The 27,793-nt window shown below is 43.4% G+C and overlaps 1 protein-coding gene across 2 annotated transcripts; it reads left to right on the forward strand.

Annotated features, from left to right (window-relative positions):
- The first annotated feature begins 41 nt into the window (after nucleotides 1-41).
- On the forward strand, nucleotides 42-26,171 carry ACOX1 (acyl-CoA oxidase 1). Of its 2 annotated transcripts, none has more exons than XM_083147962.1 (14): nucleotides 42-257; nucleotides 1,763-1,922; nucleotides 14,189-14,349; nucleotides 17,184-17,291; nucleotides 18,490-18,609; nucleotides 18,707-18,822; nucleotides 19,175-19,344; nucleotides 20,677-20,839; nucleotides 20,955-21,145; nucleotides 21,427-21,603; nucleotides 22,139-22,244; nucleotides 22,379-22,522; nucleotides 23,337-23,543; nucleotides 25,219-26,171. In XM_083147962.1, exons 1-14 carry the CDS (start codon nucleotides 92-94, stop codon nucleotides 25,267-25,269), a joined length of 2,040 nt encoding a protein of 679 aa, XP_083004088.1. In that variant the 5' UTR covers nucleotides 42-91; the 3' UTR covers nucleotides 25,270-26,171. The 2 variants fall into 2 exon arrangements, with proteins under 2 accessions (XP_083004088.1, XP_083004087.1); XM_083147961.1 differs by lacking the exon at nucleotides 14,189-14,349 and adding an exon at nucleotides 16,828-16,988 and having other exon boundaries at nucleotides 43-257.
- Nucleotides 26,172-27,793: the final 1,622 nt, after the last annotated feature.

The raw sequence follows: 27,793 nt of genomic DNA on the forward strand, positions 1-27,793 counted from the left end.
CTGGGAGTTGTAGTCTGGGTATGCTGCAGTGCCCTTACTAGTCATGTGACACAGGGGAGGTTGGGTCTGACACTGGCCTGTCACACAAGTAATGTGGGGCAAAGACCGGGTGCTGACAGTTAGTTGTGGCAGTGACAGCAGCCGAGCGATGAACCCGGACCTGAGCAGAGAGAGGGCCACCGCGTCCTTCAGCCCGGAGATCATCACACATATACTGGATGGGAGCCCAGAGAGGACACGCAGGAGGAGGGAAATCGGTGGGGTGATAATGCAGCTAGTAGGATATTGTGATAAGCCTGTGAAGGTGTATGAGGAGGGCAGCACGTACCAGCCAGGGTTGTATACATAAATCTGCAGATTGGGGCAGTTGTACTAAGGAGCCTTGAAAAACTATAAAGTGGAGGTAGCTAAACTACCAGCCAATCAGCTCCTAGCTATCATGTTTAACCCTTTGAGTGCCAACCTTGCTGTGAGAGATCATCAAATTATCTGTTAAAAATACCAGCGTCCCTTACAGCAACTGTTCTTTTTTTTTTGGGGTGCAAAATGTAACTATACTTAAATTAATTGACTTTGCTGTGTTTGTATTTATTTATACTAAAAGGACAGTTGCTGTGAGTGATGCTGGCATTTTTAGAGGATATTTTGAGGATCGTTCACATCAACGTTTGCACTCCAAGGGTTGAACACAGCCTGTAACATGCCAGCTTGGACTTGATTGGCTTTATGTCTCTCTACAAGGCTCAGTACATCTCCATAGTGAGAACGCTAACTGTAATGTAAGCAGCTGTGTGTATCTATTTCAATTGATAAATAATAATTACACTGCTGCAGTGGCATAACTATGGTGTGGCAGCCCCAGCTGTGGCTTGGGGAAGCCAGCCATCTCAGGCGCACTGAACTCCGTAATAGTGGGCGGCGGTGGCTATGTACTGCAGCTGCATACCGTAGTTGACAGCATATCTCATATTCCTTGCCGCCCTCCTCAGTCTCCTCGCCTCCTCTGTGCCTGGGGGAGGCCGGTACACACTTCCGCTAGTATCCACGGTTGGTCCTTGGAAGCTGAGGCTGGTGACGGAAGGCTACAGTATGTCAGCGGAAGGGGGGGCGCCACAATTTTTTGGCAGGGGGGAGCTAAATTTATAGTTACGACAATGCACTGCTGGAAATGTACCTTTTATCTAACTACTGCAATCACTCAATGATTGTGATTACACCTATACAGCAGTGCTTGGCTCCCACCTTTTACTTCAAAATATAGATTATAAACTCCATATTCTTTTCTATTCTTCTCCTGAACACTGATGAATGTGTCGGCATTACATGTACAGGTGCCTATACACTAGTCCAATTTAGGCTGATTTCACCCGATTCCAGAGGATTGGGCTGAGAAATCGGCCCAAGTCTGAGGTGTTTGACATCCCCCCTCGGGTCTGATGCGCAGTCCCATGCGCATAGGACCTGAGCCAAAGGTTGGATCTGCTGCCCATCCAAACTCCAATTGGGCTCTCTGCCGGCAGAGGCTGTACATGCTATACATTGCGTGTGATACTGCTGCTCGGGAAGGTCCCAGGCGGCTCAGGGGGAGCTGGATGGCCATACGTTGTTGTGATAAATCGCAGTAGTTTATGGCCACCTTTTTAAAAGGAGGCAAATTTCATAATATGATAATTTAAAACTATGTAATATTCAGATTAAGCTGCTCATGTTGTCCTGTGCGTAGTGATTTGGCCTCATGTTTAATATCTTCCTGTCCTTGCAGAAAGTCTAGTAATTAATGACCCAAGCTTCCAACATGAGGATCTTAACTTCTTGTCCCGGAGTGAGCGATACGAGGTGGCCATCAAGAAGAGTGCACAAATGGTTCAGAAGATGAGGCAGCATGGAATATCTGACCCTGAAGAGATCTACTGGTTCAAGAGGTGAGAGGACTGTAAATATTTCTTGATAAAAGTACCGTATATACTCGAGTATAAGTCGACCCGAATATAAGCCGAGGCACCTAATTTTACAATAAAAAACTGGGAAAACTTATTGACTCAAGTGGGACCCTCACTCGAGTATAAGCCGAGGGGGGCTTTTTCAGCATAAAAAATGTTCTGAAAAAGTAGGCTTATACTCGAGTATAAATGGTAACTCGCCTCATAGTTCTGTGTATCTAGCTATCAAAATTTCTCACAAGTTTATATAGCCTTAGCAGCGCTGAGTAAGTTTAGACTTATTCAGCACATATGAACAAGGGGGAATCCATTCGATGGCGAGTGATTCCGAATGTATTTTCCCCTGTTTGCATGGCTCCGATCGCATTCACAGGCATACACATGGGAGAGCTTTCACTTGAGCGGCGCGGCATTTACCTGCTTGCTGGGCTCCAAAAACACGCAGCCCTGAATCCAGCCCTGTGTGTATGCTGTTTTTTTTTTTTTTTTTTTTTTTTTTTAAGCAGCAATAAGTTTTATTGCAAAATCAACCTGGTTTTCTTTTTAAATGACTAGGTGGCCCATGCAAAAATGTTGCATGCGAATGGGCCAAAGCCAATTTTTTACTTTGATTTGTAAACAAACAATGCAATGTGCGATTCTAAAATAACAATTTGTCAGAAGCAGAGAACTTAATCTTTTAAATGGTACCTCATTTATCGATTTGGTTAACCCTTTGAATGACAACATCTCTGTGAGCGATGTGCAAAATATCAGCTAAAAATGACAGCGTTGCTCACATGTGTTTATATAAATGAAAATAAAAAAATGTGTAACCGTTTTTTTCTATTTCCTTTATATAAGGTAAATATTACAGGTCATTACAATGAATAAAATGTTTGCTTGCCAATATTCAACCGTTTTTTTTTTTTTTTTTTTTACGAGTTCATTTGGCACTCAAAGGGTTAAGTATGAAGGGAGAAAAATGGATCAGCACCAAAAATCACCTTTTATAGGAATAATATATATGATGATTGCTGCTTTCAAAAAATGGGCAGAAAGTTCTGCACCTTGTCTGAGGCTTATTGTTGACGATTAGATTTGTGACCTGTATTACTTCATATATGTTGTATTCGCTCTGTTGGCATATTCTGAGGACATATTCCTTAAACCAGTTTAAAAAATAGTTGAGATGTTATGTTTATAAGTGTATAGTTAGTAATCGATTTAGAGGATCAACCTTGTCGTTTCATATCTGTGAAGTTTGGAATTTGTGCAGAACGAGGCTGTACATAACTGTAAAATCTAATCTGGAAAAGATAAAGTCATACTGATTGATTTTATGCAAAGGTTGCAGAGCCCACATTGCACTTTGCTCATTCTGAATAAATCTGTAATGAAAATTCTCCTTGTACATTGCCCTCAATCCCTGCAGTATAAATTATAGCCACAATGAATAGTATAGTGATACAAAATATTAGTTATGAAAAATAAGTATTATATAATTGTGCATAAATGTATAGGCTTTCCATTTCTAACATTATTTGAAGTACAGACAAATGAAATGCTTTGGGGTTATAAGGGGAATAAGTGTTTGATACTTCCATAAAGTAAGCATCATAGTGATTTGCATTTGCTTTTTGATTTCAATCTCCTATCAATGTTATTGTTATACTGTTGTCCTATTCAAAATAATTATAGTTATGAGCATAAATATATTGTAAAAGTGTACACACTGATAAATTTGGGGAAAGATCCACTATCGTTAACGATTTCCTCAGAAGTCCTGGACAAACGTTTTGGTGTCAAACAGTGAACATGTACACATGAACGATCATTGTTTAACAGTTATCATTTATTACAAAAATGCACAAGATTGATACAAAATCGTTTTACCAAGTCGGTCATCATGCATACACATGAAACGATTGGAACACATTGCAAAAGATTGGTCTATGATCTTTCTGCATGCATGGAAGATCATAGACCTTTATTCGGCATTGATAAAGGCCCTTTCCTGCAGACACTGTGGCCTGGAACTCAGCCCAGGCAGGGCCCAACTCCAGCCCCAGGCCTGACTGACTCTGATCAGGCCTCAGCGACTCTCTCCCCCCCCCCCCCCCCCCCCCCCCCCACTGCCACCATCACCCACGGCTCTCCCTACAGTAAGATTCATGATGGCGCCGCAATGGCTGCCTAGGAACAGTGCACTCAGCCAAATGTATCCCGTGTCTTCTATGTGATAACTCTACTGGGCATCAATGCAAGCTAAATAGGTGACTTAGTTATGTATATGTACTTCAGAATACTAAAAACAGGGACAGTGCGCGCCGAAGGTGCGCTACAAAAATTCACACTGTAATGCCCATTACACATAATGCCACACACAGTAATGCCCATTACATATAATGCATTGCACAGTAATGCCTATACTACATAATGCCATCCAACATAATGCTCATTCCACATAATGCCACACACCATAATGCCCATCACACAGTAATGTCCATTCCACATGCCAGGGCTTGACAAATTTTTGTAAAATAGGGACCATAGGGACAGTGCGCGAAAATTTACACCGTAATGCCTATTACACGTCACACAGACATTACATAGTATACCACATGCCATAATGCCCATTATATGTTGTGCCTCACACGGTTATGCCCGTTACGTCTCAGACCGTGATGCCCATTACACATTATGCCACACACCGTGATGCCCATTACACATTATTTGACACAAGTGATGCCCATTACACGTTATGCCACACACCATAATGCCCATTACATGTTGCGCCTCACACCGTGATACCCATTACAAGTGCGCCTCACACGGTGATACCCATTAGATGTTGTGCCTCACAACATGATGCCCATTACGTCTCAGACCATCATGCCCATTACACATTATGCCACACACCCTCGTGCCCATTACACATTATTACACATTATTTGACACATGTGATGCCCATTACACATTATGACACACACCGTAATGCTCATTACATATTATATAACACAGGACAGACAGGGGCAAAGATGGACAGATAGAACAATATAGATAGAGAGATGGACCAGGGGAGGGGCGAGCACAGATGGATGGATGGGGGGGGTAATAGACAGATGGGGACAAAATACCATATTGGGGGACAGACTAACGGATGGAGGGGCAGCATAGACAGAGGGAAGAGTTGGGGGGGCAAAGGAAGGAAAGGCTGAGAAGAGCAAGGGGGGGTTATATATATATGTAAGTACAGTATGTGTGTGTGTGTGTGTATATATATATATATATATACACACACACAAACTCTTACTGTGCTTGTAAATGTAAAAGTGCTGCCTGCCTTACTTTCACTTATGTAGATGCTTGGTGAGGCAGACAGTCTGTGCACAATGACTCCTGCAGGTCCACGGCCACGCCTCCTTTCTTCTCTCTGCAGCCTGCGTGCTCAGCCAATCACTGAGCCGCAGGCTGCTGTGTCAGATGTAATTGGACAGCTGAGCCGTCGCTCAGCTGTCCTGTCCTATACGGTGCCGGCACCCTATATGGTGCTGTCAATCAGCAGCAACTAGGACTCCCGGGACCAGGAGCAGAGCGCAGCGCGATAAGTAAATACACAGCCTGTCCTTCACAGGCGTCGGCGCCCACCGCAGACCCCGCTGGCGCTTGCTCCTCCAAGCAGCCGCGGGGTCTATCTGGCTGCAATCATGCGGGGGGGGGGGGGGTGCCCGATCATTAGGAGGTGCCTGTGCACCCCTGGCACCCCCCGTGCGCACGCCTATGGTCCCTGCTTATATTGTCACCTACCTTGTTGCTGCAGTGACCATTGGGCCCCTGATGGCTGCCTAGGCGCTGTGCAGCTTGGCGGGTATGTGTTCCCTGTGGGACAACTACACTGTCTCTGCTTTATTGTTACCCACCTGGCTGCTGCAACGCCAAGTGGCACCGCTGAATGGCTGCCTTGGCGCTGTGCAGCATGGCGGGTATGTGTTCCCGCGTGAAAACTGTACTGACCCTGCTTAGATTGTTACCCACCTGGCTGCTGCATCAACCAGTGGCGCCGCTGATGGCTGCCTAGGCGCTGCGCAGCTTGGCGGGCATGTGCCCCCCGCATGTAACTTCTTAATGTAACGTATGTAATGTCCCCCCCCTTCATCCCTGCTTGATGCTGCACTGTAATCCACAAAAAAATCCTTGTGTGCACAAGCACACATGGCCAATAAAGTTGATTATATTCTATTCTACTCTATATCGTTCATATCACATGGCATTGATATCGTTAATATCACATGGAATGATTGGTCGTTCCAATCTTTCAGGAATGCCCACATTGTATGCCAAATCTATCCCTGTGTACAGTATGCACCATCAACCTTTAAACATTTGGACTTTGGTACTAGGAGGGACCATTAATAAAACAGCACGTTGGTCAGTGTAATTATTTGCATAGTGCCAAACAAGTTACAGACAGACAGGTGGCAGTAAAACCAAGCACATTGTAATTCCAGGGAACCGGTGAACAAGGGCATGGTGTGCAAAGGTCGCAGTTACTGTGTACATCCCACACTGAGCAGCTACGTGACAACAGATAATGGGTGTAAGGGAAAAATTAGGTGGAGGGGGAGTTCTTTAAATAAATCTGTATTCATGCATAAAGGGGCATATGTAATGTATGTGTATGCATATGTATTTACATGTATGTATGTAAATATCCCTGTTAAGCTGTGTACACACACTTCGATTTTTCCCTGTTTTCAATTCGATTTTGCTTATAGAAGCAAAATCGAATCCACATCGAATGGATTTTAGGACTCTTTCAATCTGCATTCGATTCGATGTGCTCCCGTTTTCTCAAAAACAAAAAGAAAAATAGACTGTGCAGCCAAGGAAATATCGAATTCAATCCAGTAAATCGAATGTCTACAATGTACCACGAATGTAAATTGAATTCGATATCTAATGCAAAAGTACATATCTAATGCCAAATTGAATGGGAAGATCTAATGCCAGATCTAATAGAAAATCAAATCTTAACATCGAATCTAAAGCAAAACTAAAGGCCCCCATACATTAGGCCGACTTGTCCTAGGGACAAGTCGGACCCAATTTACCTGCGAGCCGCCCGGCAGCTCCCCGGGAGGCTCACATACAATTTGGCACTTGATGTGCCATTCTTACATGGGATAAATCGCATGCGATTTATCCCATGTAAAAAAAACCCCGGGGAGCTGCAGGGCGGTGAGCAGTAGTGGGGGCGGGCAGCGGCAGTAGTGGGGACGGGCAGCGGTGGTGGGGGCGGCCAGCGGCGGTGGGGGGGGGGGGGTCAGCGGCAGCGGGCGGCGTTTGCGGTGAGCGCAGTGTACTTACACATAGCAGCAGCGGCGGGGACGGGACGCGCAGTGGCGGCTATTATATTTTTAAAATACTTGTCAAATGACCGGCCGCTCTCTGATTGGCTGAGAGCTCTCCGGCCAATCAGAGAGCGGCCGGTCATTTGACAAGTATTTTAAAAATATAATAGCCGCCACTGCGCGTCCCGTCCCCGCCGCTGCTGCTATGTGTAAGTACACTGCGCTCACCGCACACGCCGCCCGTCCCCACCGCCGCTGGCCGCCCCCACCGCCGCTGGCCGCCCCCACCACCGCTGCCGCTGGCCGCCCCCACTAATCCCCCGGTGTCTGTATGCATATGCCTGTCAGGTGGCAGGCATATGCATACAGGGAGGTCGGACGTGATCGTATGTACAGACCGTCCGACCTCCCTGATCCGGTCCGATGCGCACGGGACCGCGCATCGGATCAAATGTCACATACAGGGGCTGGCTGGCAACTTTTAGCCTAGGGGGCAAGTCCAGAGCACTGGCCCATAGCCCCCCCCCCCCCCCCCCCAACTCTCTGGAAGACGGAACGCTTGCGCGCGCCGGAGGCGCGCAGAAAAATTAGACTTGTGGCCTAACATGATTCCATGATTGTATTGTGTACCTGCAGATTGCACATTGTGATGCTAATTACACATTATGCCGCACACCTTGATGCCCATTACACTCTATAATGTGATGGCAATTACCCAATGATCCCCACACTGTAATGCCCATTACGCCCCATAACATGATGCCCATTGTACTGCACAATGTGATGTCCACAGTGCCAGATTTGCCCCCACAGTGCCAGATATTCTGCCACAGTGCCAAATACACATATGCCCCCACAGTGCCAGAGACACATATGCCCCCACAGTGCCAGATATGCCCCCACAGTGCCAGAGACACATATGCCCCCACAGTGCCAGAGACACATATGCCCCCACAGTGCCAGAGACACATATGCCCCCACAGTGCCAGATATTCCCCCACAGTGCCAGAGACACATATGCCCCCACAGTACCAGATATGCCCCAACAGTGCCAGAGACACATATGCCCCCACAGTGCCAGAGACACATATGCCCCCACAGTGCCAGATATGCCCCCACAGTGCCAGATATTCTCCCACAGTGCCAGAGACACATATGCCCCCACAGTGCCATATATGCCCCCACAGTGCCAGATACACATATGCCCCCACAATGCCAGATATTCCCCCACAGTGCCAAATATACACATGCCCCCACAGTGCCAGATATTCCGCCACAGTGCCAAATACACATATGCCCCCACAGTGCCAGAGACACATATGCCCCCACAGTGCCAGAGACACATATGCCCCCACAGTACAAGATATGCCCCACAGTGCCAGAGACACATATGCCCCCACAGTGCCAGAGACACATATGCCCCCACAGTGCCAGATATGCCCCCACAGTGCCAGATATGCCCCCACAGTGCCAGATATTCTCCCACAGTGCCAGAGACACATATGCCCCCACAGTGCCATATATGCCCCCACAGTGCCAGATACACATATGCCCCCACAATGCCAGATATTCCCCCACAGTGCCAAATATACACATGCCCCCACAGTGCCAGAAACACATATACCCCAGTGCCAGAATTTGCAACTCACCATTGTTGCTGTTTCAACTATATCTGCTGCTGCTGCTGCTGCTGCTGGGGGAGGGGGGGGCGGGGGAGAGCGCAGTTCATGCCCCTCCTGCCCACACCATGCAGCCCCAGTCCGGTGCAGGCCGCGCACCTCCTCCAGCTCTCCTGCGCTGGCCGCTGCTTCCAGAATCCAGAACACGGCCGCGGCTACAGGAAAATGGCCGCCGGCCTCCTGCACTAAGGATATGTCCTCAGTGCAGGGGGCCGGCGGCCATTTTCCTGTGGCCGCGGCCGTGTTCTGGAAGACGCGGCCAGCGCAGGAGAGCTGGAGGAAGTGCGCCGCGCGGCCCGCAGCAGGTGGCTGGGTAAGCGGCCCGGGGGGCACATGGCACCCTGCCCCCCGGCCCAGCCCGCCCCTGGTCACATACCTACGATTTTGGGCCGATTTCATCCGATTATCGGCACAAAGTGCCGAAATCGGATGAAATCGTCCCAAAATCGCATAGTGTATGGGGGCCTTAAGTGTGTGACACTTCGTTTTGCTTTAGATTCGATGTTAGATTCGATTTTCTATTAGATCTGGCATTAGATATAGAATTCGATATACATTCATGCAGGGCTGTGGAGTCGGTAGATAAATGTTCCGACTCCGAGTACTTCTGACGCCGACTCCGACTCCTCTGTATTAATATGCAAATGTATTTGATACATTCCTTGAAGGAAAGAAAGGCAACATACATATTATTACTACAGAAACTAGAGGCTGGGAAGCCAACCGTCTACTGTATTGAACAGTTTAAGCAAAGGACAAACACAATGAAAACAAAGTTTTATTAATTTTTTTATTAATTCATTAAATGGCTGGATAGTAGCAGTAGGCATAAACATCAGGAACAGGAACTTTACCAGTTCAAAGATAAAAACCACATTATTTGGTTGTTTTGGGAACAAAAACAATAGGTAAGGTTCAGAAGTGTGGAGCATGAGTTCCGCATGCTTTGTGATGACAACAAAAATCAACGAGCCACAATCTCCACTGGTTTGCTTGCTGATCACCGTTCAATTCATGGACACAAGGAACGATTTCTTTACCGAATCGTTACTTGCGATGAAAAATGGTGCCTGTACATCAATTTGAACCAGCGTAAGGAATGGCTTAGCCAAGGTAAATAAACAACCCCGCGCATGAAACAAGTCTTCATCCGCGTAAAAAGATGTTGTGCGTGTGGTGGGAGAGCTTGGTTGAATGAATTTTTCGAGTCTACACCAGGTGATTTCTACCAACGAGGTATTGAAAACCTTATTGAACGTTGGAAATAAGTTGTAAACTACAAGGGAGAATACATTTATAAGTATTGGTGCTCCGAATTGTGCGTTGCGTGCCATATAGTGAAGCACATTAAAAGCATGCTTTTTCACAGTCACTTAACGTGTTCGTTTTGCGGTTACGTGAGGCACTGCATGCATTGGTCTTTATTCTTACAGTAAAGTAGTCATTAATTATAATTTTCGGAGTCGGTGCATTGTTTGCTGACTCCGACTCCAGGTACTCGAAATTTCCTCTGACTCCTCGACTCCGACTCCACAGCCCTGCATTCATGGTACATTGTACACATTAGATTTTACTAGATTGAATTCGATATTTCCTCGGCTGCACAGTAGATTTTTCTGTTCGATTTTGTGAAAACGGGAGCGCGCATCAAATGTAGATCGAAAGTGACACAAAAACCATTCTATTTTGTTTAGGATTCGATTCGATTTGGCTTCTATAAGCAAAATCGAATTGAAAATCAGGAAAAATCGATGCATGTCTACAGGGCTTAAGACTGTTTAGAAAACAGTCTAAAGCCCTGTACACGCACATCGATTTGCTTTTGATTCAATGTTAGATTCGATTTTCTGTTCGATCTGGCATTAGATCTTTCCATTCGATTTGGCATTATATCTGTACTTTTAAATTAGATATCAAATTGTTGCATGTGTACAGGGCTTTACATTGATATTAAGTTACTGTTCTTAAATGCTACATACCTCTTTACAATAAAGATGTTGAAACATTCAAGGTACTGAGGTTGTACCCCAGTATGATAGTGTGAAATACACAATACCAATGTTAGAACAAATTGTGCATATAGGGTCTTATTTACCGTTACCCTCATACACAGGGATACAGGCAGTCACCTAATACGTTTTTAAATACTTATTATTTCTTTAGTCACAAACCCCTCCCCGGCTCGTTTTACCCATCCCTCACTCATGTCATGTTATTCAGGTCTGAATTAGGCCCCATGTTGCACTGCAGCTGAAGCAAATGTAACATGTGCAGAGAGTTAGATTTGGGGGAGTTATTTTGTTACCGCGCAGGTTAAACTCTGTCTGCTTTAATTTTGCACTGTAATTTTGATTTCAGTTTGAACACATTGCACACCCCACCCACATCTAAAGCCCCATACACACTGGTTGATTTCAGTTGAAAGCCGTTCAGTTTAGTTGTTTGAGCGGCTTTCATCTTGAAAACCTCCCAGTGTGTACGGAGCAGCAATGAGCACTTATGCGTGCAAACGTCGCTACCAGGCCACATCAGCTGGTAATACCAGCAGATGAGCGACAGGGTGGATGAGTTTCCATAGCATCCTGCTATGGAAAGCTGTCCACCCCGGGGAAAATGGCTGAAATGGGCGAAAACCGCTCAGTGTGTATGCACGTATCGTTTCTCAGCACAGCGATTTTTCCCTATAATTGTTACCCATACAGGCTGGACCTTAACCCTCTGCACATGACATTTGCCCCACCTGCAGTGCACATGGTATTGCCCATTTCAGAAAGATTTTGCTTTTGCGATCATCTCTTAATCAGGCCCAATGTCTTCCCTTCTGTCACTTCAATAACGTTTATATTGATGGTCCTACGTTTCTGCATTGAGAGCTATTCCTAATTTATTTTACAGTTCTGCTGTCATGTTTATCACACTTTACCTATTGCCTTGTACTTTAGACTGTATGTTCTAAAAAGAAAAGTGATCGAGGAGAGAGCATGAAGCATTTTTTATGCTGGTAGTTGGTGTTTAAAAGATGTTTATTATTAATCCTCCTTCAACCGCCTCCTTCCTTCAGTCTGTGTTGTCACGTAGCCTCTCAGTGTGGGATGAACATGATCTCGTGACTCCTACACACCCTCCCCTTGTTCACCTGTGCCCTAGAATTCAGCGTCTTATGCTGCGGGCTACTGCCACCTGTCTGTTTGTCACTTGGTTGACACCATGCCAGTAATTGAAGTGACCAAAGTGCTGTTTTATAAATTGCCCCTTCTAGCACAAAGGTCCAAATATTTTCAGGCTACTCACACACTGGGTGACTATGCCCAGTTGTATAGACAGTGATGATCATTTTCATCGCTGGGGGGGAAAGCCTCTCAGTGCATACACACTGAGCAGCTTTCCCCCTGCCCTGCAGCAACAGCGAGGGGGTGGATGACTTTGCATATCGCAGTGCTATGCAAAGCCATCCTCAAAGCCGCTCATCTGCTGGTATTACCCCATTATTTCGGGAGCACGCAGCAGCGCTCATCGCCGGGGCATACACACTGTTTCGAGTGACTTTCAGCTCAAAGTCTCCCAGTGTGTATGGGCCATTACACTATAGAGAAAACATGTGATTATATCATCACCAATAGGAATGCACATATATACTTTTGAGAGCACACAAAGTATACCAGTAAAAATCTTGCCAAATAGATGTAGACCATCACAATTTAGTAAACTTGAATAATATCCCCTATACACCTGCCTGCCATTTCCCCAATTAGGCCAGAACCACCCATGGGTGGCCATTGATGTTCAGGAAATTCTTCATGTTAACAATCTTCAATCTGCCAACCACTTTCGGTGGGGATCAGGGAATCAAGATTTAAACTTGTTGAATATTCATGAATTACAAGACTCTTGAACATTAATATACTGCAGGCATTCCCAACCACGGTCCTCAAGGCACACCAACAGTGCAGGTTTTGTAGATATCCAGGCTTGAGCACAGGTGACTTAATTAGTATCTGAGGGATTCTGATTAAACCATCTGTGCTGAAGCCTGAATATCACTGCCTGCACTGTTAGTGTGCCTTGAGGACCGTGGTTGGGAATGCCTGCAGTATATTAATGTTCAAGAGTCTTGTAATTAATGAATATTCAACAAGTTTAAATCTTGATTTCCTGATCCCCACCGAAAGTGGTTGGCAGATTGAAGATTGTTGAAGGTTGGGAATGCCTGATATACTGTGTACTCTTGACACTGTTGAAACATTCTAGATAAAAATAAACAATGTATTATATTCTACAACAGGGCTATGTAATAATATATATGCAGTGCTACAATGCATGTTCATAGGAGTATGTAATAATGTAGGCATTTATAATGGGTGCAGGACATAGTTGCCTAGTCCTACTGTATTTTGCAAGAGACTCCCTGAAATAGTAGCAATCTCCCTGAAAGGTCTATCAATCTACCTGATTTCACCTAACCCACATTATGCAGCTGTTACATTTTTGTGGAAAAAAATAAATCCGAGATATATACATTCAAATGGGCTATTCACTGCAATTCCCCTTCATTGGTTACAAAGCTCATCTACATTTGGACATAAGTCATTTTATGACACGCCTCTAAGTGTCCCCTTCACCATCTCCCTGATGCACAGGAACAAGTCAACTGATCAGGTCGGGGTCACTTTTGGCATCTACATACCTCCCAGCTTTCTTGATAGCAGAATGAGGGTGTGGCTTATGCAAATTAAGCCACGCCCCCATTTTCGGCCGCGAATAGACGCTGTGCGCATGCACACAGCGTCTATTCGGTCAGATTGGGGGGAACTCCCAAATGCCTCCCCCCCTTCCCCCAGCGGGACACTGACGGCCGCAGGAGGGACGCGGGAACGTCCCAAAAAAACGAGACGTTCCCGCGTTTAGCGGGACAGTTGGGAGGTATGCATCTATACATATATATCAGGAAGCGAATCTAACCGTATGACACCCTGCAATAATATGCTACTTCTAACTGTAGAATCTGTTTGTTTAATTTCAGTAGCATGGAAAATTGCTAATACTGTATATGACTATGTAGTGTGAATGCTTATCAGACAAGGCCTGTCACATTCTAGTGAATGATTGCCCCACAGATCTTATATGGGTGAAGGTGATGTGTGAGACTAGTAATAATGTCCATTCATAATGGCTGCCTACCTACCTTTCCTCATCCACCATTCTCCCTCTGCTTATTGTCCTTGTCTCTCTCCTGTAGAACTGGCCTGTGCTCTCAGACGGATCCCCTGGGTTTACATTTTAGCATGTTCACCAACATGCTTGTAAATCAGTGCAGCGAATCTCAGTCCAAGAAGTGGGTGCCTCTTGCCGGGAGGCTGCAAGTCATTGGCACCTATGCCCAGACCGAGCTGGGGCATGGTTAGTTTGGGTGTGGGCAAGTGGCAGTGGGAGTGGGGGTGGGGGCATACAGACAGCACTGGCCGAGGCAGGTAGTCATTGAGCTCCAGAAGAGAACCCTATGACCCAGTGTAATACAGCACATACAGTAGGGAGGTGGTTTACATTTGGCTACTGACACACTTTTTTTAATGCAGTTTTATTCTAATCTGATTGGCTCTCAAATTGCTATAGCCTCTATCACTCCTGTGATAGGTGTGCCATAATTTCCTATTACTGTTACTGTACCATTTTATTTTATATTTTTTAAGGCACTAGAAAGCTGTACTCTGGGCCATTTTACTAACCATAAGTATGAGGACTGAGGATATTCCCTTGTACCACCCCATCTCCAGCTTCCTTCTGTCTGACTGTTTTCTTGTATGTCTCTATCTGGCATTAAATTTATTTACTAACATAAAAAAGCTGAATGATATATAGACCAATTAGACAAATAACTATTTCAAATGTGTGCTTTTTCTCCAGCTGCCCCATATTGTATATATTACCTTTTATTTGACTATATGTAGCAAAACCCCATTACTTTGGTGTGGCCACAGCTTCAAACAATAAATCTCAAGTACTTGATATAATTATGTCCAAGCCAGCATAGGAGAGATTGGGGGCAGATGTACTAAGCCTGGAGAAGAAATAAAGTGAAAGGAGATAAAGCACCAGCCAATCAACTCCCAACTGTCAAACACAGTTCATTGGCTGGCGCTTTATCTCCTTTCACTTTATCTCCACTTTATTTCCAGTTTCTATCTTCTCCAGGCTTAGTACATCTGCCCCAATATTTGTAAATGCAACTTGATCAAACACTACAAATGTGATGTAACAAGTCTTTCCATTAAAGGGGTTTCCACCATTTCTGCCGTTCACCAATCCAGGTTAACAATACTTTGTATATAAAAAAAGAAAAAGGGTCTTCATATACAAGTGGTTCCGGTTGGTAGGTTGACGTTGACAAAAGGTTGACATGGTATTGGTCGACACAGGAAACTGTTGTTTTTACTTCTCCATCCATGTTGTCATAGAGGGAGAATATAATGGTGTACAGAGCGTAGAGAAGCACTGAGGCCAGAGAATGGCGAGCGTGCTAGAGTAATTGTGGGTCCATATCAAACACTTGTCGACCATTTCCAATTAACAAAGTCTATCTTAATGTCTATCTTAATGTAGGAGAATATGTTAAACTAGTAACCAGTCTGTCACAATTACAGAACATCATAACAGTAGTGTCAGCATTGACATTACTGTTGTGTTGTGTGCTAGAATGGAGCAACACTTGAATTCCCCTATATACACCCAATTTTACTGCTTCGGCGCTGAATAGGGTCTGCTTATACACTAATACCAGGTATTATCAGCCTGGTAGCACAGAAATATACAATACGGAAAAGTTTTAGTGTAGCGCCCCTCAAGTGGGACCCCCCCCCCCCCCGTGCTTATCCCTGGGAGTGAAGATGGTAAAAAAGGGTCCGGGATGACTCACCAGTTCAAAGCAGGGGTATTAAGACAGGTAGGACGTGGCCAGGAGGCACCTCACCAACGCGTTTCGACCAGTTGGTCTTTTTCAAGGTGGTCTTGAAAAAGACCAATGGGTCGAAACACATTGGTGAGGTGCCTCCTGCTTCTTAGCAGGTCTAAATCGGGCCCTTAGTTGCAATAAAGTTCCCCATGGACCCATCTGCTGGGGTCAGAGAGTTTGCTTGACCTTAAAATCCAAATCCAAGACATCATTTTTATTTTTTATTTAACTAAAATATATATATATATATATATATAGTGAAAAAGATAGTGAATTTGAAAGACAGCGCTCACAGGTATCTACATTCAAAGGTTGATACATGCAAGATTTCTATTCACCCCCCCCCCTAGTATTTTTCAGTTGTGGACTCACGATTACGTTAATGCAATAACATTGCAGCTTTATTCAAGAGTGTGGTGCCTGGAGAAACAGCACAATATTTAATGACAATTAAGTCTAACCTCTTTTTAAATGCATGTCTTTTTTTTTTTTTTATTGAGCTCCATACTTGAAGGACAATTTAGCAGTTAATGGTGTTTGTCTATACAATACTGTATGTAATGTTTGGTTAAAAAAAGTAATATATCTTGTATCGCATCAGTGTGTTGGTTGTACATTGTATGCCTCTGTTTCCTTTACTGATGGGGGCTGAGTCGCTCATTTAATCGTTAAGCCTGCATGACTAAAGTATCTTGTACACAGGGGTTAAATGATTGGGGTTGGCATGTTCAGTCTGTTTCCTCACAAAAATCAATTCACTCACCATAATTTTGTCTCTCTCTCCTTTCTTGTCTCTTACCTTGTGTAATCATACTTCCTATACCATAAACACTAACCCCTTTACAAATGTCTTCAAACCCTTCATTCTTTATTTTCTGTCTGCAAATCTTTCATCTCCCCACTCTTGCCCCATCCTCATTCCTCTGCAGCTTTGTACACCGGGGCCGCCCTGAGCCCCTTGATCTGCATTTAGGCATGTTTTTGCCCACTCTCCTGAGTCAGGCTACTCCCGAGCAGCAGGAACGCCTCTTCATGCCAGCCTGGAACCTGGAAATCATTGGGACATACGCTCAGACAGAAATGGGACATGGTAACCATCTCTTGCCATCATTGGCTTTTTTTCAGGGGTTAAACTATAATCCTACATAGGTTAATGACCGTAGATTTGAGAATAGATATCCTTTAGATTTCTCCGGGAGGGTACCATTGTTTGGGAGGTAAGAAGGGTTGCTTTGTGTGATTTTTGTTTGACACCCTTGTATTTCCCTTTGTCTCTTCACTACAGGAACCCACTTGCGAGGGTTGGAGACAACAGCCACCTATGATCCATCTAGCCAGGAGTTTATCTTGAACAGCCCCACAGTGTCCTCCATCAAGTGGTGGCCAGGAGGGTGTAAGATACCACAGGGGGTAGAGACTGGGATTTCACATCAAGATCTGGATGATTGAGCTAGTTATAGAATAACTATTTTATGCTGCGTACACACTGTGTGATTCAGGGTCACTTTCTATTCGATTTGGACTATATAGTTCCAGTTTTGATCCCGATGGGCAGCCCTGCAGCATCGGGATCGAAAGCCGAAATAGACTGTGCAGGCAAGTCTGTTTCTGCTTTGATCAATAAAAGGGCCTTGCTGCTCAACCCCCATCCCCCTCTGTGCGCCATCCCTCCATCCCTGCCAGATCCGGCGGCTGCCGATCTCGAACCGATATCGGCGGCCCCCAAATTGCACCACGTGTACACACCTTTAGTAAATGGGTAAATATTTACTACTACCATTTATGATCATAATCTCTGAACATTGATCGGTATAGTTCCGTTGTGCTCTCACACATTGCTACTGCAGGGTTTTTGCGCTTTCCCTTTGGCAATGTCATGACAGAAGCTGAAGTCCTTTTGGATTCCTGCCTCTCCTGTCCAAGAATTGTTAACCACTTTTCTGGTTAATATTTTTTGTACAAAACTCTCATAAATTTTAGTTTATTTATGATTGAATTAGGTTAAGAACATCTACAGTATTTAAAAGTTATACAACATGATTTAATATAAAAAAAAAAAAATTATATATTTTTTTCAAACATTGGTTACTGATATATTGGAGCATCACATCGCTGAGGCTTTGTTTGTCGCCAAAAGCTGCACCTCTGCAGCTGCTGGGCATACACAGGGAAGGTAAGGGCAGCTTGTTTTACATTTCCCCAATAGCTGCTATTCTCTGCGCAGCTGCAGGCTGCCGCCTGGCCTGCCCGATCAGCAGTGATAGGCAGCACAGCCAGCACTGGGGAAGTTAACAGGGAAGCAGAGGCTTTGGGAGGTCCCTCTGTAATTGGCGGATACCGGAAAGCATATGACTGATGGCACTTCATGCGACCATGGTTCCGGCGAGTGGTTAATACTTTTTATTGAAAGACTGGAAAATTGTAACTTCCCAATAACAATATACAGCACTTTTTTATACCAGTTAGTGCACTCTCCTAACTAATAACAAAGTACACTTTGCTGTGTATATAACCAACTCATTGTTATTATTTTACCTGGCAAACCTCTTTTGTTTTATCTTGGTTTGACGGATTTGTCCTTTGGTTCATAGTGGGGAAGACATCAAATCATGCTGTAGTACTGGCACAACTGTACACTCAAGGGGAGTGCAAAGGGCTTCATGCCTTTATCGTCCCCATTCGCCAGCTGGGTACTCATCAGCCTCTGCCAGGTGGGTGTTCTGCAACTTTTTTCATTTTATTTTTTTGCCCAATGTAATAAATTGCATGGGATAGGCCTATAGTTCATGCTTCTTATAACCACTTCAGGAGTGACGGTTGGAGACATTGGGCCAAAGTTTGGTTATGATGAAACAGACAATGGGTTCCTGAAGTTTGACAAGTTCCGGATCCCACGAGAAAATATGCTGATGAAATACGCTCAGGTAACCATCTGCTTTGCACATGGTGATGGTACATCAGTTCCCAGACGTTAGCAACTACTGTAGTTTATTTGTATGTAAAACAAAATTGGCAAAACAATAATTACAGGTCGCCATTGTAGTTGGTATATTTCTTGATGCCACTTGTATCTTCTATTTAATCCTGACACATAAACATATTTAAAGTCCAAATAACAGTATATTGGGTAAAACTAAATAGGATGAAGATCTGCACTGGTTGACTTTTTTGTTAATGCCAAAATAGTTATGGGAATCTGCTTCACATATCCCTTATCTCATTTCACTGACATCCATAAATAAGCAGGTGTACTATCAACGTATTTATTTTTCTTAGGTGGAACCAGATGGAACATATGTGAAGCCACTCAGTGATAAACTCACATATGGCACTATGGTGTTTATCCGCTCCATGATTGTGGGAGATTCAGCTCGAAGTCTGTCCCGGGCTTGCACCATTGCTGTTCGCTATAGTGCTGTACGGCATCAGTCCGAGATCAGATCTGGGTGAGTCAGCCCTACTCTGTTCCTGGTAGAGTTGCACTGAAATTGTATTTAAAAATACCACCAATTGCTATTACAGAATATTTGTTAATAAGGTAAGCCAGTTCCAAGGTCCTAAAAGTCGCCCAGGGACTGCTTCCTAGATGTTATGGTGGTGGCTGCTGAGCACTGGGCTACTGGACAAAGGGGGTAACAGAAATATGAAAGCAATAACAGAATATACGAATCACATTAAAATACAAACAATGTCTAATGAAAAAGGGGAAAAACAGATATAAATACAATCAGCCACAGTACAACTACAAATACAAAAAGAACAGTTACCGTCTCTCAACACGCGGGCACTACTCGGTCTGAGTATCTATATTCAATCCAGAGTACAGTCCAAACTAGAAGATAGAATAAGAGGGTCTTGTTCCTGTGCGCAACCTTATAAGTGTGGCACTCAGAGGGTTAAATATCATATTAGAAGAGACAAAACAGTTACTAGAAGCAGTGATGTATTCCAGACCGCTCAGTTATAAAGTTAATGGAAACTTCAGTATATGCATAGATACGTGTCCCAGAGAAGTGTCCAGGAATTATATCATTTACCGATATCGTTCAGTGTATGCTAAATAGAATTTGACCAGGAGTTCAGAAAAAATACTGATGATATTGAACATCGTTCATACTGTCTAGTGTGTGTATGGGCCTTAACAGTGCAAACATATAGAGCAGCAATGTAGTTAAATAATTAGATAACTACAAAAACAAGCTTAAAAAAACCCCAATAAAACTTAGCTTAAGAAAGCATCCAGTCACCTTGTACAGTACAAATTTTGTAAATGGCTGGTCACAGAGACGCCTGCCTAGGTAAACAGGTATTTTGTCACTTTGGGTATTGCCTATGGTGATTGCAGACCATCAATGCAGCAGTTGTCATTAGTGATCCCCAGGTGGCTGAAGGCATTATGAATTATTTAGGTGCATACAAAGTGCGATCCATACCATGATTACATTTGCAATTGCATTTGTATATAAATAATTATAATAGCGACAATTAGACCATGTATACCCAGCATAACAACTCTGGCATACACACTTGCTGATATAGGAAGTGATGAAATGACTGAGGCAATCATGCTGCATTCAGCAGTATGGCCCTCATTAGTAATGTCTTCTGTTGGTGCTGCAGTAGGGACAACCGGTAGAAATCGCTATCGACCGTAGGATTGTACATATCGTGTCTAAAACATTTGACGGTTTGTTGTTTTGATCTGTCAAAATTGGGTAAATCATTCCAAATATTGTCTACTGTACACCCAGCTTGAATCCTGGTCTCTCTTTCTGCAGGGAGCCTGAACCACAAATCCTGGACTTTCAGACCCAGCAATACAAGCTGTTCCCACTACTTGCCACAGCATATGCATTCCAGTTTGTGGGTTCATATATGAACCAGACATATCACAGGATAACTGGAGACATTCAACAAGGGAACCTGAGGGAACTTCCAGAGGTGAATATTTTTAACTTTTTTTTGCCTTGGGAATGGTCTAACGAACTGTACTTGTAGTATGTGGTACTTGAAGTAACCACTTTATATGATTATAATTTGTACCACCTGTTTGCAGCTGCATGCCCTATCTGCTGGACTGAAAGCTTTTACTACATGGGTGGCAAGCACAGGCATTGAGGAATGCAGGATGGCATGTGGCGGGCATGGGTACTCTCGCTGCAGTGGCATCCCCGATATCTATGTGACATTCACTCCAGCATGTACCTATGAGGGGGAGAACACTGTGATGATGCTGCAGACAGCCAGGTAAGGGACCGGTAGAGCAAGTTATTATGGAAGACGTGTCACACATTCAGACATTTCTCACTTATGCTTTGAGGAATTAAACCATTGTGTTTTGAGCTTTGTAAAGTTTTAGAAATAAACGAAATTCCATAGAACTCATCCCTAAACCTATATTGGGTTTTTTTTTCAATTTCTTCACTTCTTCTATCTTTAGTTAAATGTTTTTTTTTTTAATGAATATGTTGTTTCTCACCTTTTTATTAATTCCTGTTTGAGTAACCCGACTTCTATTTCTGTCCCAGGTTTCTATTTAAAAGTTGCACCGCAGCGCTATCCGGAGAGCAACTTGGCGGGATGGTATCTTACCTTAATGATATCTCCTTACAGCGTGTGCAGGCTCAGCCCTTGGCTCATCGATCTGCCACAGATATCAATGATCTGAGCAGTCTGGTGGAGGCTTATAAACAGCGGGCAGCTTGGTAAGTGAAAACGGAGAGTGCATTGGATACTTGTCAATTATTCTTATTAGAGTAAGAAACTTAGAACCTTTATTTACCAATGAATGAACATGTAAAAATATACCATTGCTCCACTTTTTTTGTAGGCCTATGCAACCAATAGCACAGATTGTGTGGGCTCTCCATACCTTATTAAAATCTGATGCATTATGCTGTAACAAGAACTCGGGAAATGACACCTACCTCTATTTAGCTTATGCATTACGTTTTCATTGCCAGGCTTTTTAATATTTTTAATAGTATGATATGTCCAGTCACACATGACTGTTTTAAGGGGGGGGGGGGTTCACCAATACTCTGCATGTTGGATAATTATTTATTAATAAACAACCATTCAGCCCACACAATGACTTCCCACTTGTGTTTATGTGAGGACATTTATGTTTTGTTGTGATATAACTTTACCATAGGTATTTACATATTTAGTTGAGACATTACCATGTACTTATGGATGATATGATCATGGTTGAAGAAGTTTAATATTCTCCTTTTTCAGGCTAGTTGTGGCTGCATCTAAGAGTGTCCAGTCTGATTTGAAACGTGGGAAGCGCAGGGAAGATGCTTGGAACAAGAATACTGTAGATTGGGTGCGAGCATCTGAGGTAATACCAGTTGCAGACTACTAGAAGACTATCCCAGGACTTCCATTTTATATACTACTTTGTGTAGTACATGATTTCTATTATCACCCAGCAGTGGGATCTCCTTGTGTCTCATTCTTTCTCTCAATTTCCAGGCACACTGTCATTATGTGGTAGTGAAACTTTTTGTGGACAAACTATCAGAGGTCTTGGATATGTCTGCTCATCGCATATTGAGCTCACTTTGCCTTCTTTATGCTCTGCATGGGATCAGCAGAAATACTGGAGATTTTTTTCAGGTATGTGTGCAGGATAACCAATCACCTGGTGAGTCTCATGTTTGATACAGAGCACATTTTGATACTCTTACAGGTGCGATTGTGTATGTAACAAAAAGTGTTAAATTACCTAGATATACAGATGTTTCGTTATACAGCCTGCCTTAATACTCCAAGCAGAGTGAGATGCCTGGCGCAATGGATCGGCCAGGTCCCGTGCGTCTTGCTTTGCCATTAATGCATCCTCACCCAAATGCAATGTGACTAGGATGAACCAAGAATGTGCTGAATAATTTGATGCGTGATATTTATATTGTGCGCGACTGAGAGCTCAACTGAACTTGCGCTGTGGCTGCTACAGTGTAGCATTTTGTTTACAGATTCAGAGACTCATACATGTATATACAAGTGTTGCATTACTCTGCACCATCTGGTGGTTTGTCTTTGCTTCATTGGGGTATATACAATGCCTAATGGCGAGCAGTGCCAATAACTCTCCATCATAGCTTGCGGGTCAGTATTCAACTGACCCCCCTTCACTTGCCCTTTGCGTTCGCTGGTTCTTTTCAGCGAGGTAGAAGTGGTGATTGCAGCCATCAAAACGGTGAGGCTCGCCGTTATATGCAGCGTTATATGCAGCGGGCTAGCTGCATTTGCAGCGAACCTCACCATTCCGGGAATCCTCCCATTTCCTAAAAATATATTTGGATAATGCTGAACAAAACTGAATGAATTTCCTCATTATGTCTCCATTGTATTGTTAGAGATGCAGAAGTGTAGATTACATGCACAAAATGATTACAGACTATTCTAACTCCCTTGTTCCATAATACAGGCTGGTATACTCACCACTTCCCAGGTGGAGCATGTACAGCAGCGAATTAAGGATTTACTGTCTGTAATCCGGCCTAATGCAGTGGCTCTGGTGGATGCATTTGATTACACAGACACTCAGCTGGGTTCGGTTCTGGGAAGATATGATGGAAATGTATATGAAAATATGTTTGAGTGGGCCAAAAAATCACCACTTAACAAGACACAGGTGAGGAAATATATACCGCTTCTAATGTCACTGAAGACATTTATACTTACACTTTTTGAAACCTCTGTACTAAGAGATTCATTCAAACGCCATCCTCAAGGCACCCCAATGGTGCAGGTTTTAAGTGCACCTACGGATGAGCACAGATGTTAAATCAAACTTAAAACCTTGACCGTTGGAATGCTTTAAGGCCAGCACTTGGGAACGTTTGTCTTTATATTTAAATAATTGTCCACTGTTAGCAGTTTTAGAAGAAGAAAAGGGTTTACGCTGCACATGACCACTGTATGACCTAGCACTTGCACAATGTTGTGTAACCATTCATCACACTGCATGTCTCGGTGTATCTTCCATGCTGTAACAATGTAGCATTGTCTGAGGAATCATCCCAGAAAACCATGCAGCACATCTAAAGGGATGTTGCAACCACCCAATTCATCAAACCATTAATTGGGTGGAGTTGAGGTATACACTATACAATGGTCATTGCAATCCGTTGCATATCGCAAAATTCTTTGTATATTGGGGGCGATTCTGGTTGGCTAGGTAAGCAGCGAAGATCGCAGCTTGCCGAGCATCAGAGACAGTGCCCCAATGAATCCCTGCATTACTGTCAATTCCCCTCAGAAACATGCAAAGAGATATAAATGCCTCCGCTGCAGGAGAAATCATTCGATGGTCGCCGACCATCGAATGATTTCTCCTGCCTTCGCAAAAAAAAGTCCGCCACTTTTATTTGTGGGCTCCCGGACAAAGACAGGGAGGACGGCTGATGTCGTGTAACATGAGCCGCCTGCCCTCGGCAGGCATCGGCCCACCAGCGTACCCATGGGAACGCTCCTAAAACGCTGGCCGATCCCATGGTCCAGCACTGCCCCATCCCTCCTTCCCCACTGCGAACGGCCCGACAAGTGTGTAACTCGCTGCACCCATTCGCTGTTGGGGTTTGCACATATGCAAATGGCAGGGGCCAAATTCAGATTACTACGAGTGATCCCGAATCGGCCACATAGAGTACACATAGCTTATTGGTTTGGAAGGTAAAAATATAAATATAGATGGTGCGGGCAGATCCCGACAGTTCCATTTGACTACGGGCTCACAACAAGACTGCAAAATCCAGGTGAGCTCACCTTAAACTGATTTTTGATCTGCCCGTACCATCTATATCTATATTTTTCACCATCTACATCCTTACAAAGTCTGGGGACACCCAGTGGAATGGAAATATTATATAACAGGTGAAATATCCTACTGATCGGGATAAATAGTCATCGAACAATTACTTTTTAGGCATAATAAAAATGGCACCAACAAATGAATGAATGTGTTTGAAAATGACAGTTGAGAGTTGATTGGCTGGTGCATTATCTCCTTCCACTTTATCTCTACTTTATCTCCAGTTTATCTCTTCTCCAGGCTTAATACACCTGCCCCATTTTGTTGAATAAATAAACCAAGGCACAATGATGATTCTTTTTTTTCTCTCCACTGTGGGATAGAATGTGAAAAATATGCAGAATTATTCATGTGAAGATTTCATACAAAAAAAAAAAAAACATTATAGAAATTTATCGGTTATAGTAAAAAATAAATTTTGGTTTTGGTCTGAAAATTACAGTTAACCCTATATTACAACATTTTTATTTTGCTCTGGTTTTTGCCTTTTTTATAGGTTCATGAATCCTTCTACAAGTATCTGAAACCTCTTCAGGCCAAACTGTGAATCATAGTGCACCTGCAGAGAAAGAAAACTGGGCACAACGTTTATTTTTCTAATTCGTTTTCTTTGCATTATTAATCCTCCAATTTAAATTAATTTGCATTTTAGAGGAGCTAATTTATGAAATGTATAAGATAATATAGTGTCTTCAAGGTTAAACAGTCAATTCATAGTACAGGACTCATCTGCAAATCAAGTTATACCGTCCTCCCTACTATACTGTGATGTTCTCTCCATCCTCTCGATTATATGCACAAGCCAAAGGGTTCCCAACATATTGGTAAATGATGTAACCTTTAACTAGTCTTTCACTGAACCATAATTTGTACATGTTGGGGAGTATTCAATCTCACACAAAGTTTTTGCCAAGTGAAAATAAACAGCCAAGATTTGCCTATCTGTATTCAATCACGGGTGTTTTTGCCCATTTTTTTGTACAATTTCGTCCGTGCCATTTCACTTTTCTTTTTATTTATATCCAATGCTGGATATATTGCCCAGGCGATGATATGGTGAGTTAAATTATTCACCCTAAAAAACGGGTAAAAAGTGCAGATTTTTACCTGGTGAAAAATTTGTCTGGGATTGAATACAGTGTCTACATATATTTGATTTTTACCCTGCACACTTCCAAGATGGCGGCTCCCACCCTTTGGAGATTAGAAATGAATAAACTCTTAAAGAACCTTTTATTAAGTGGGTAAAATTTTTCTGTGAGACTAACTGTAAAATAGATAACAATCTGGTAACTGTTGTACGCCAAATAGTTATTTCTCTACTGTCTGCTGATATGCTGCAGTGTGAATAGGTGCAAAATCCAAAGGGTTATTACAGTTGCCCTTTAATAGAAATAGTAATTTATACAACAATTTAAAAATGTACTCAATAAACATTTTCATTTCGTATCTGGCCTTCTGTGTATTAGTAATTTGGAATCATGAGTAAGAACTTTTCTGGCAGTGTGTGACAATGCTACTAGCCATTGTGGTGAGTTTACCCGTAGCAGCGGAATGTCTGTGAATACATAAGTGAATAAAGGCTAATCCTTCAGAGGAATGTGTCCTGTATGAAACCTATTAGGTCATTCCATGAGACTTGCGTTACATTTTATTTTATTGTTGTATGCTTGACTAGTGTTACAATAGAATAGAATTCCTTTATTATTTGTATTACAATGGAGAAATTTCAATCGTTCCAGCAAGGTTCAAGTACAGATAAGAGTAATAGCATAATAATAAGAACATACATAATAAGATAAGATCCAAACAATATAACTCAAGAATCTAGGAACATGCAGGTCTTCTTCAGAACATGACAGTTGTACATTCTAATTGCAGCCGGAAGGAATGATCTGCGATATCTCTCAGTTGAGCATCGAGGGTGAAGCAACCTATCACTGAAAGTGCTACACAGATCCTTCAAAACGTTTTTGAGCGGGTGTGAATCATTATCCAATAATGATGTCATCTTGTTGATCATTCTCCTCTCACCCACAATCTCTACAGAATCCAAAGGCATTCCTAGGACAGAACTGGCCTTCCTTACCAGTCTGTTTAGTCTGTTATTGTTGGCTGTTGAAACACTGCTGCCCCAGCAGACCACTCCATAGAATAGGGCCAATGCCACTACACAGTTGAAGAAGGTCTTCAGGAGCGCTCCCTGCACTCCAAAGGATCTCAGTCTCCTCAGCAGATAGAGTCTACTCTGCCCCTTCCTATACAGAGCAGCGGAATTATCAGACCAGTCCAGTTTATTGTTAAGGTGAAAACCCAGGTACTTGTAAGTTCTTACGATCTCAATATCCATTCCCTGAATGCTCACAGGAGTTGGTGGGGGGGGGGGGGGGGGTGTATGCTGACGTTTCCTGAAATCAACTACCAGCTCCCTAGTTTTCCTCGTGTTAAGTTGAAGTTGGTTCTCCACACACCAAGTAGCAAAGTTCTGCACAAGTACTCTGTACTCACTATCGTCCCCATCTACTATAAGGCCCACAATAGCAGAACTTCTGTAGATGACAGGTTGATGAATTGTATGTGAAATCTGCAGTATAGAGGGTAAAGAGAAATGGTGCCAAAAGAGGTGCCGGACGGGTTCCCGAGAGTCATTTACCCGACGTCAGGATCCCAACTGTCAAAACGCTGACAGCCGGGTGCCCGACGGCCACCTGCTATTTTCCCTCGTGGGGGTTCAGGAAATGGCACACATGCACCTGGCTATCCACATGATATAAAATAAAACATAAGATTCCTTACCTACTGAGAGTGGCTAATCAGCCAGATCTCAGTTTAGCAAGGTCCCCGGCGCTGTATAAAGAGTTAAATATATTCACACTATAGTGCTTAGTTAATCAGCTGTCTGCTGCTGCATACAACACCTGTGGGGATGCCTCAACCCACAATAGAAGGTAGCAAAAATAGAACTGGTGGGTAGGTGTGTACTTGCGCTGCTGACAGTTTATTAAAAGAATTAAACACTCTTTTTGCAGGACCACCGTGCAGAAAAATGAATGGAGGACACACTGCTTGAA

Source organism: Crinia signifera, chromosome 6 (assembly GCF_055691185.1).
Source record: "Crinia signifera chromosome 6, ASM5569118v1, whole genome shotgun sequence".
In the NCBI taxonomy this organism is placed as follows: Eukaryota; Metazoa; Chordata; class Amphibia; order Anura; family Myobatrachidae; genus Crinia; species Crinia signifera.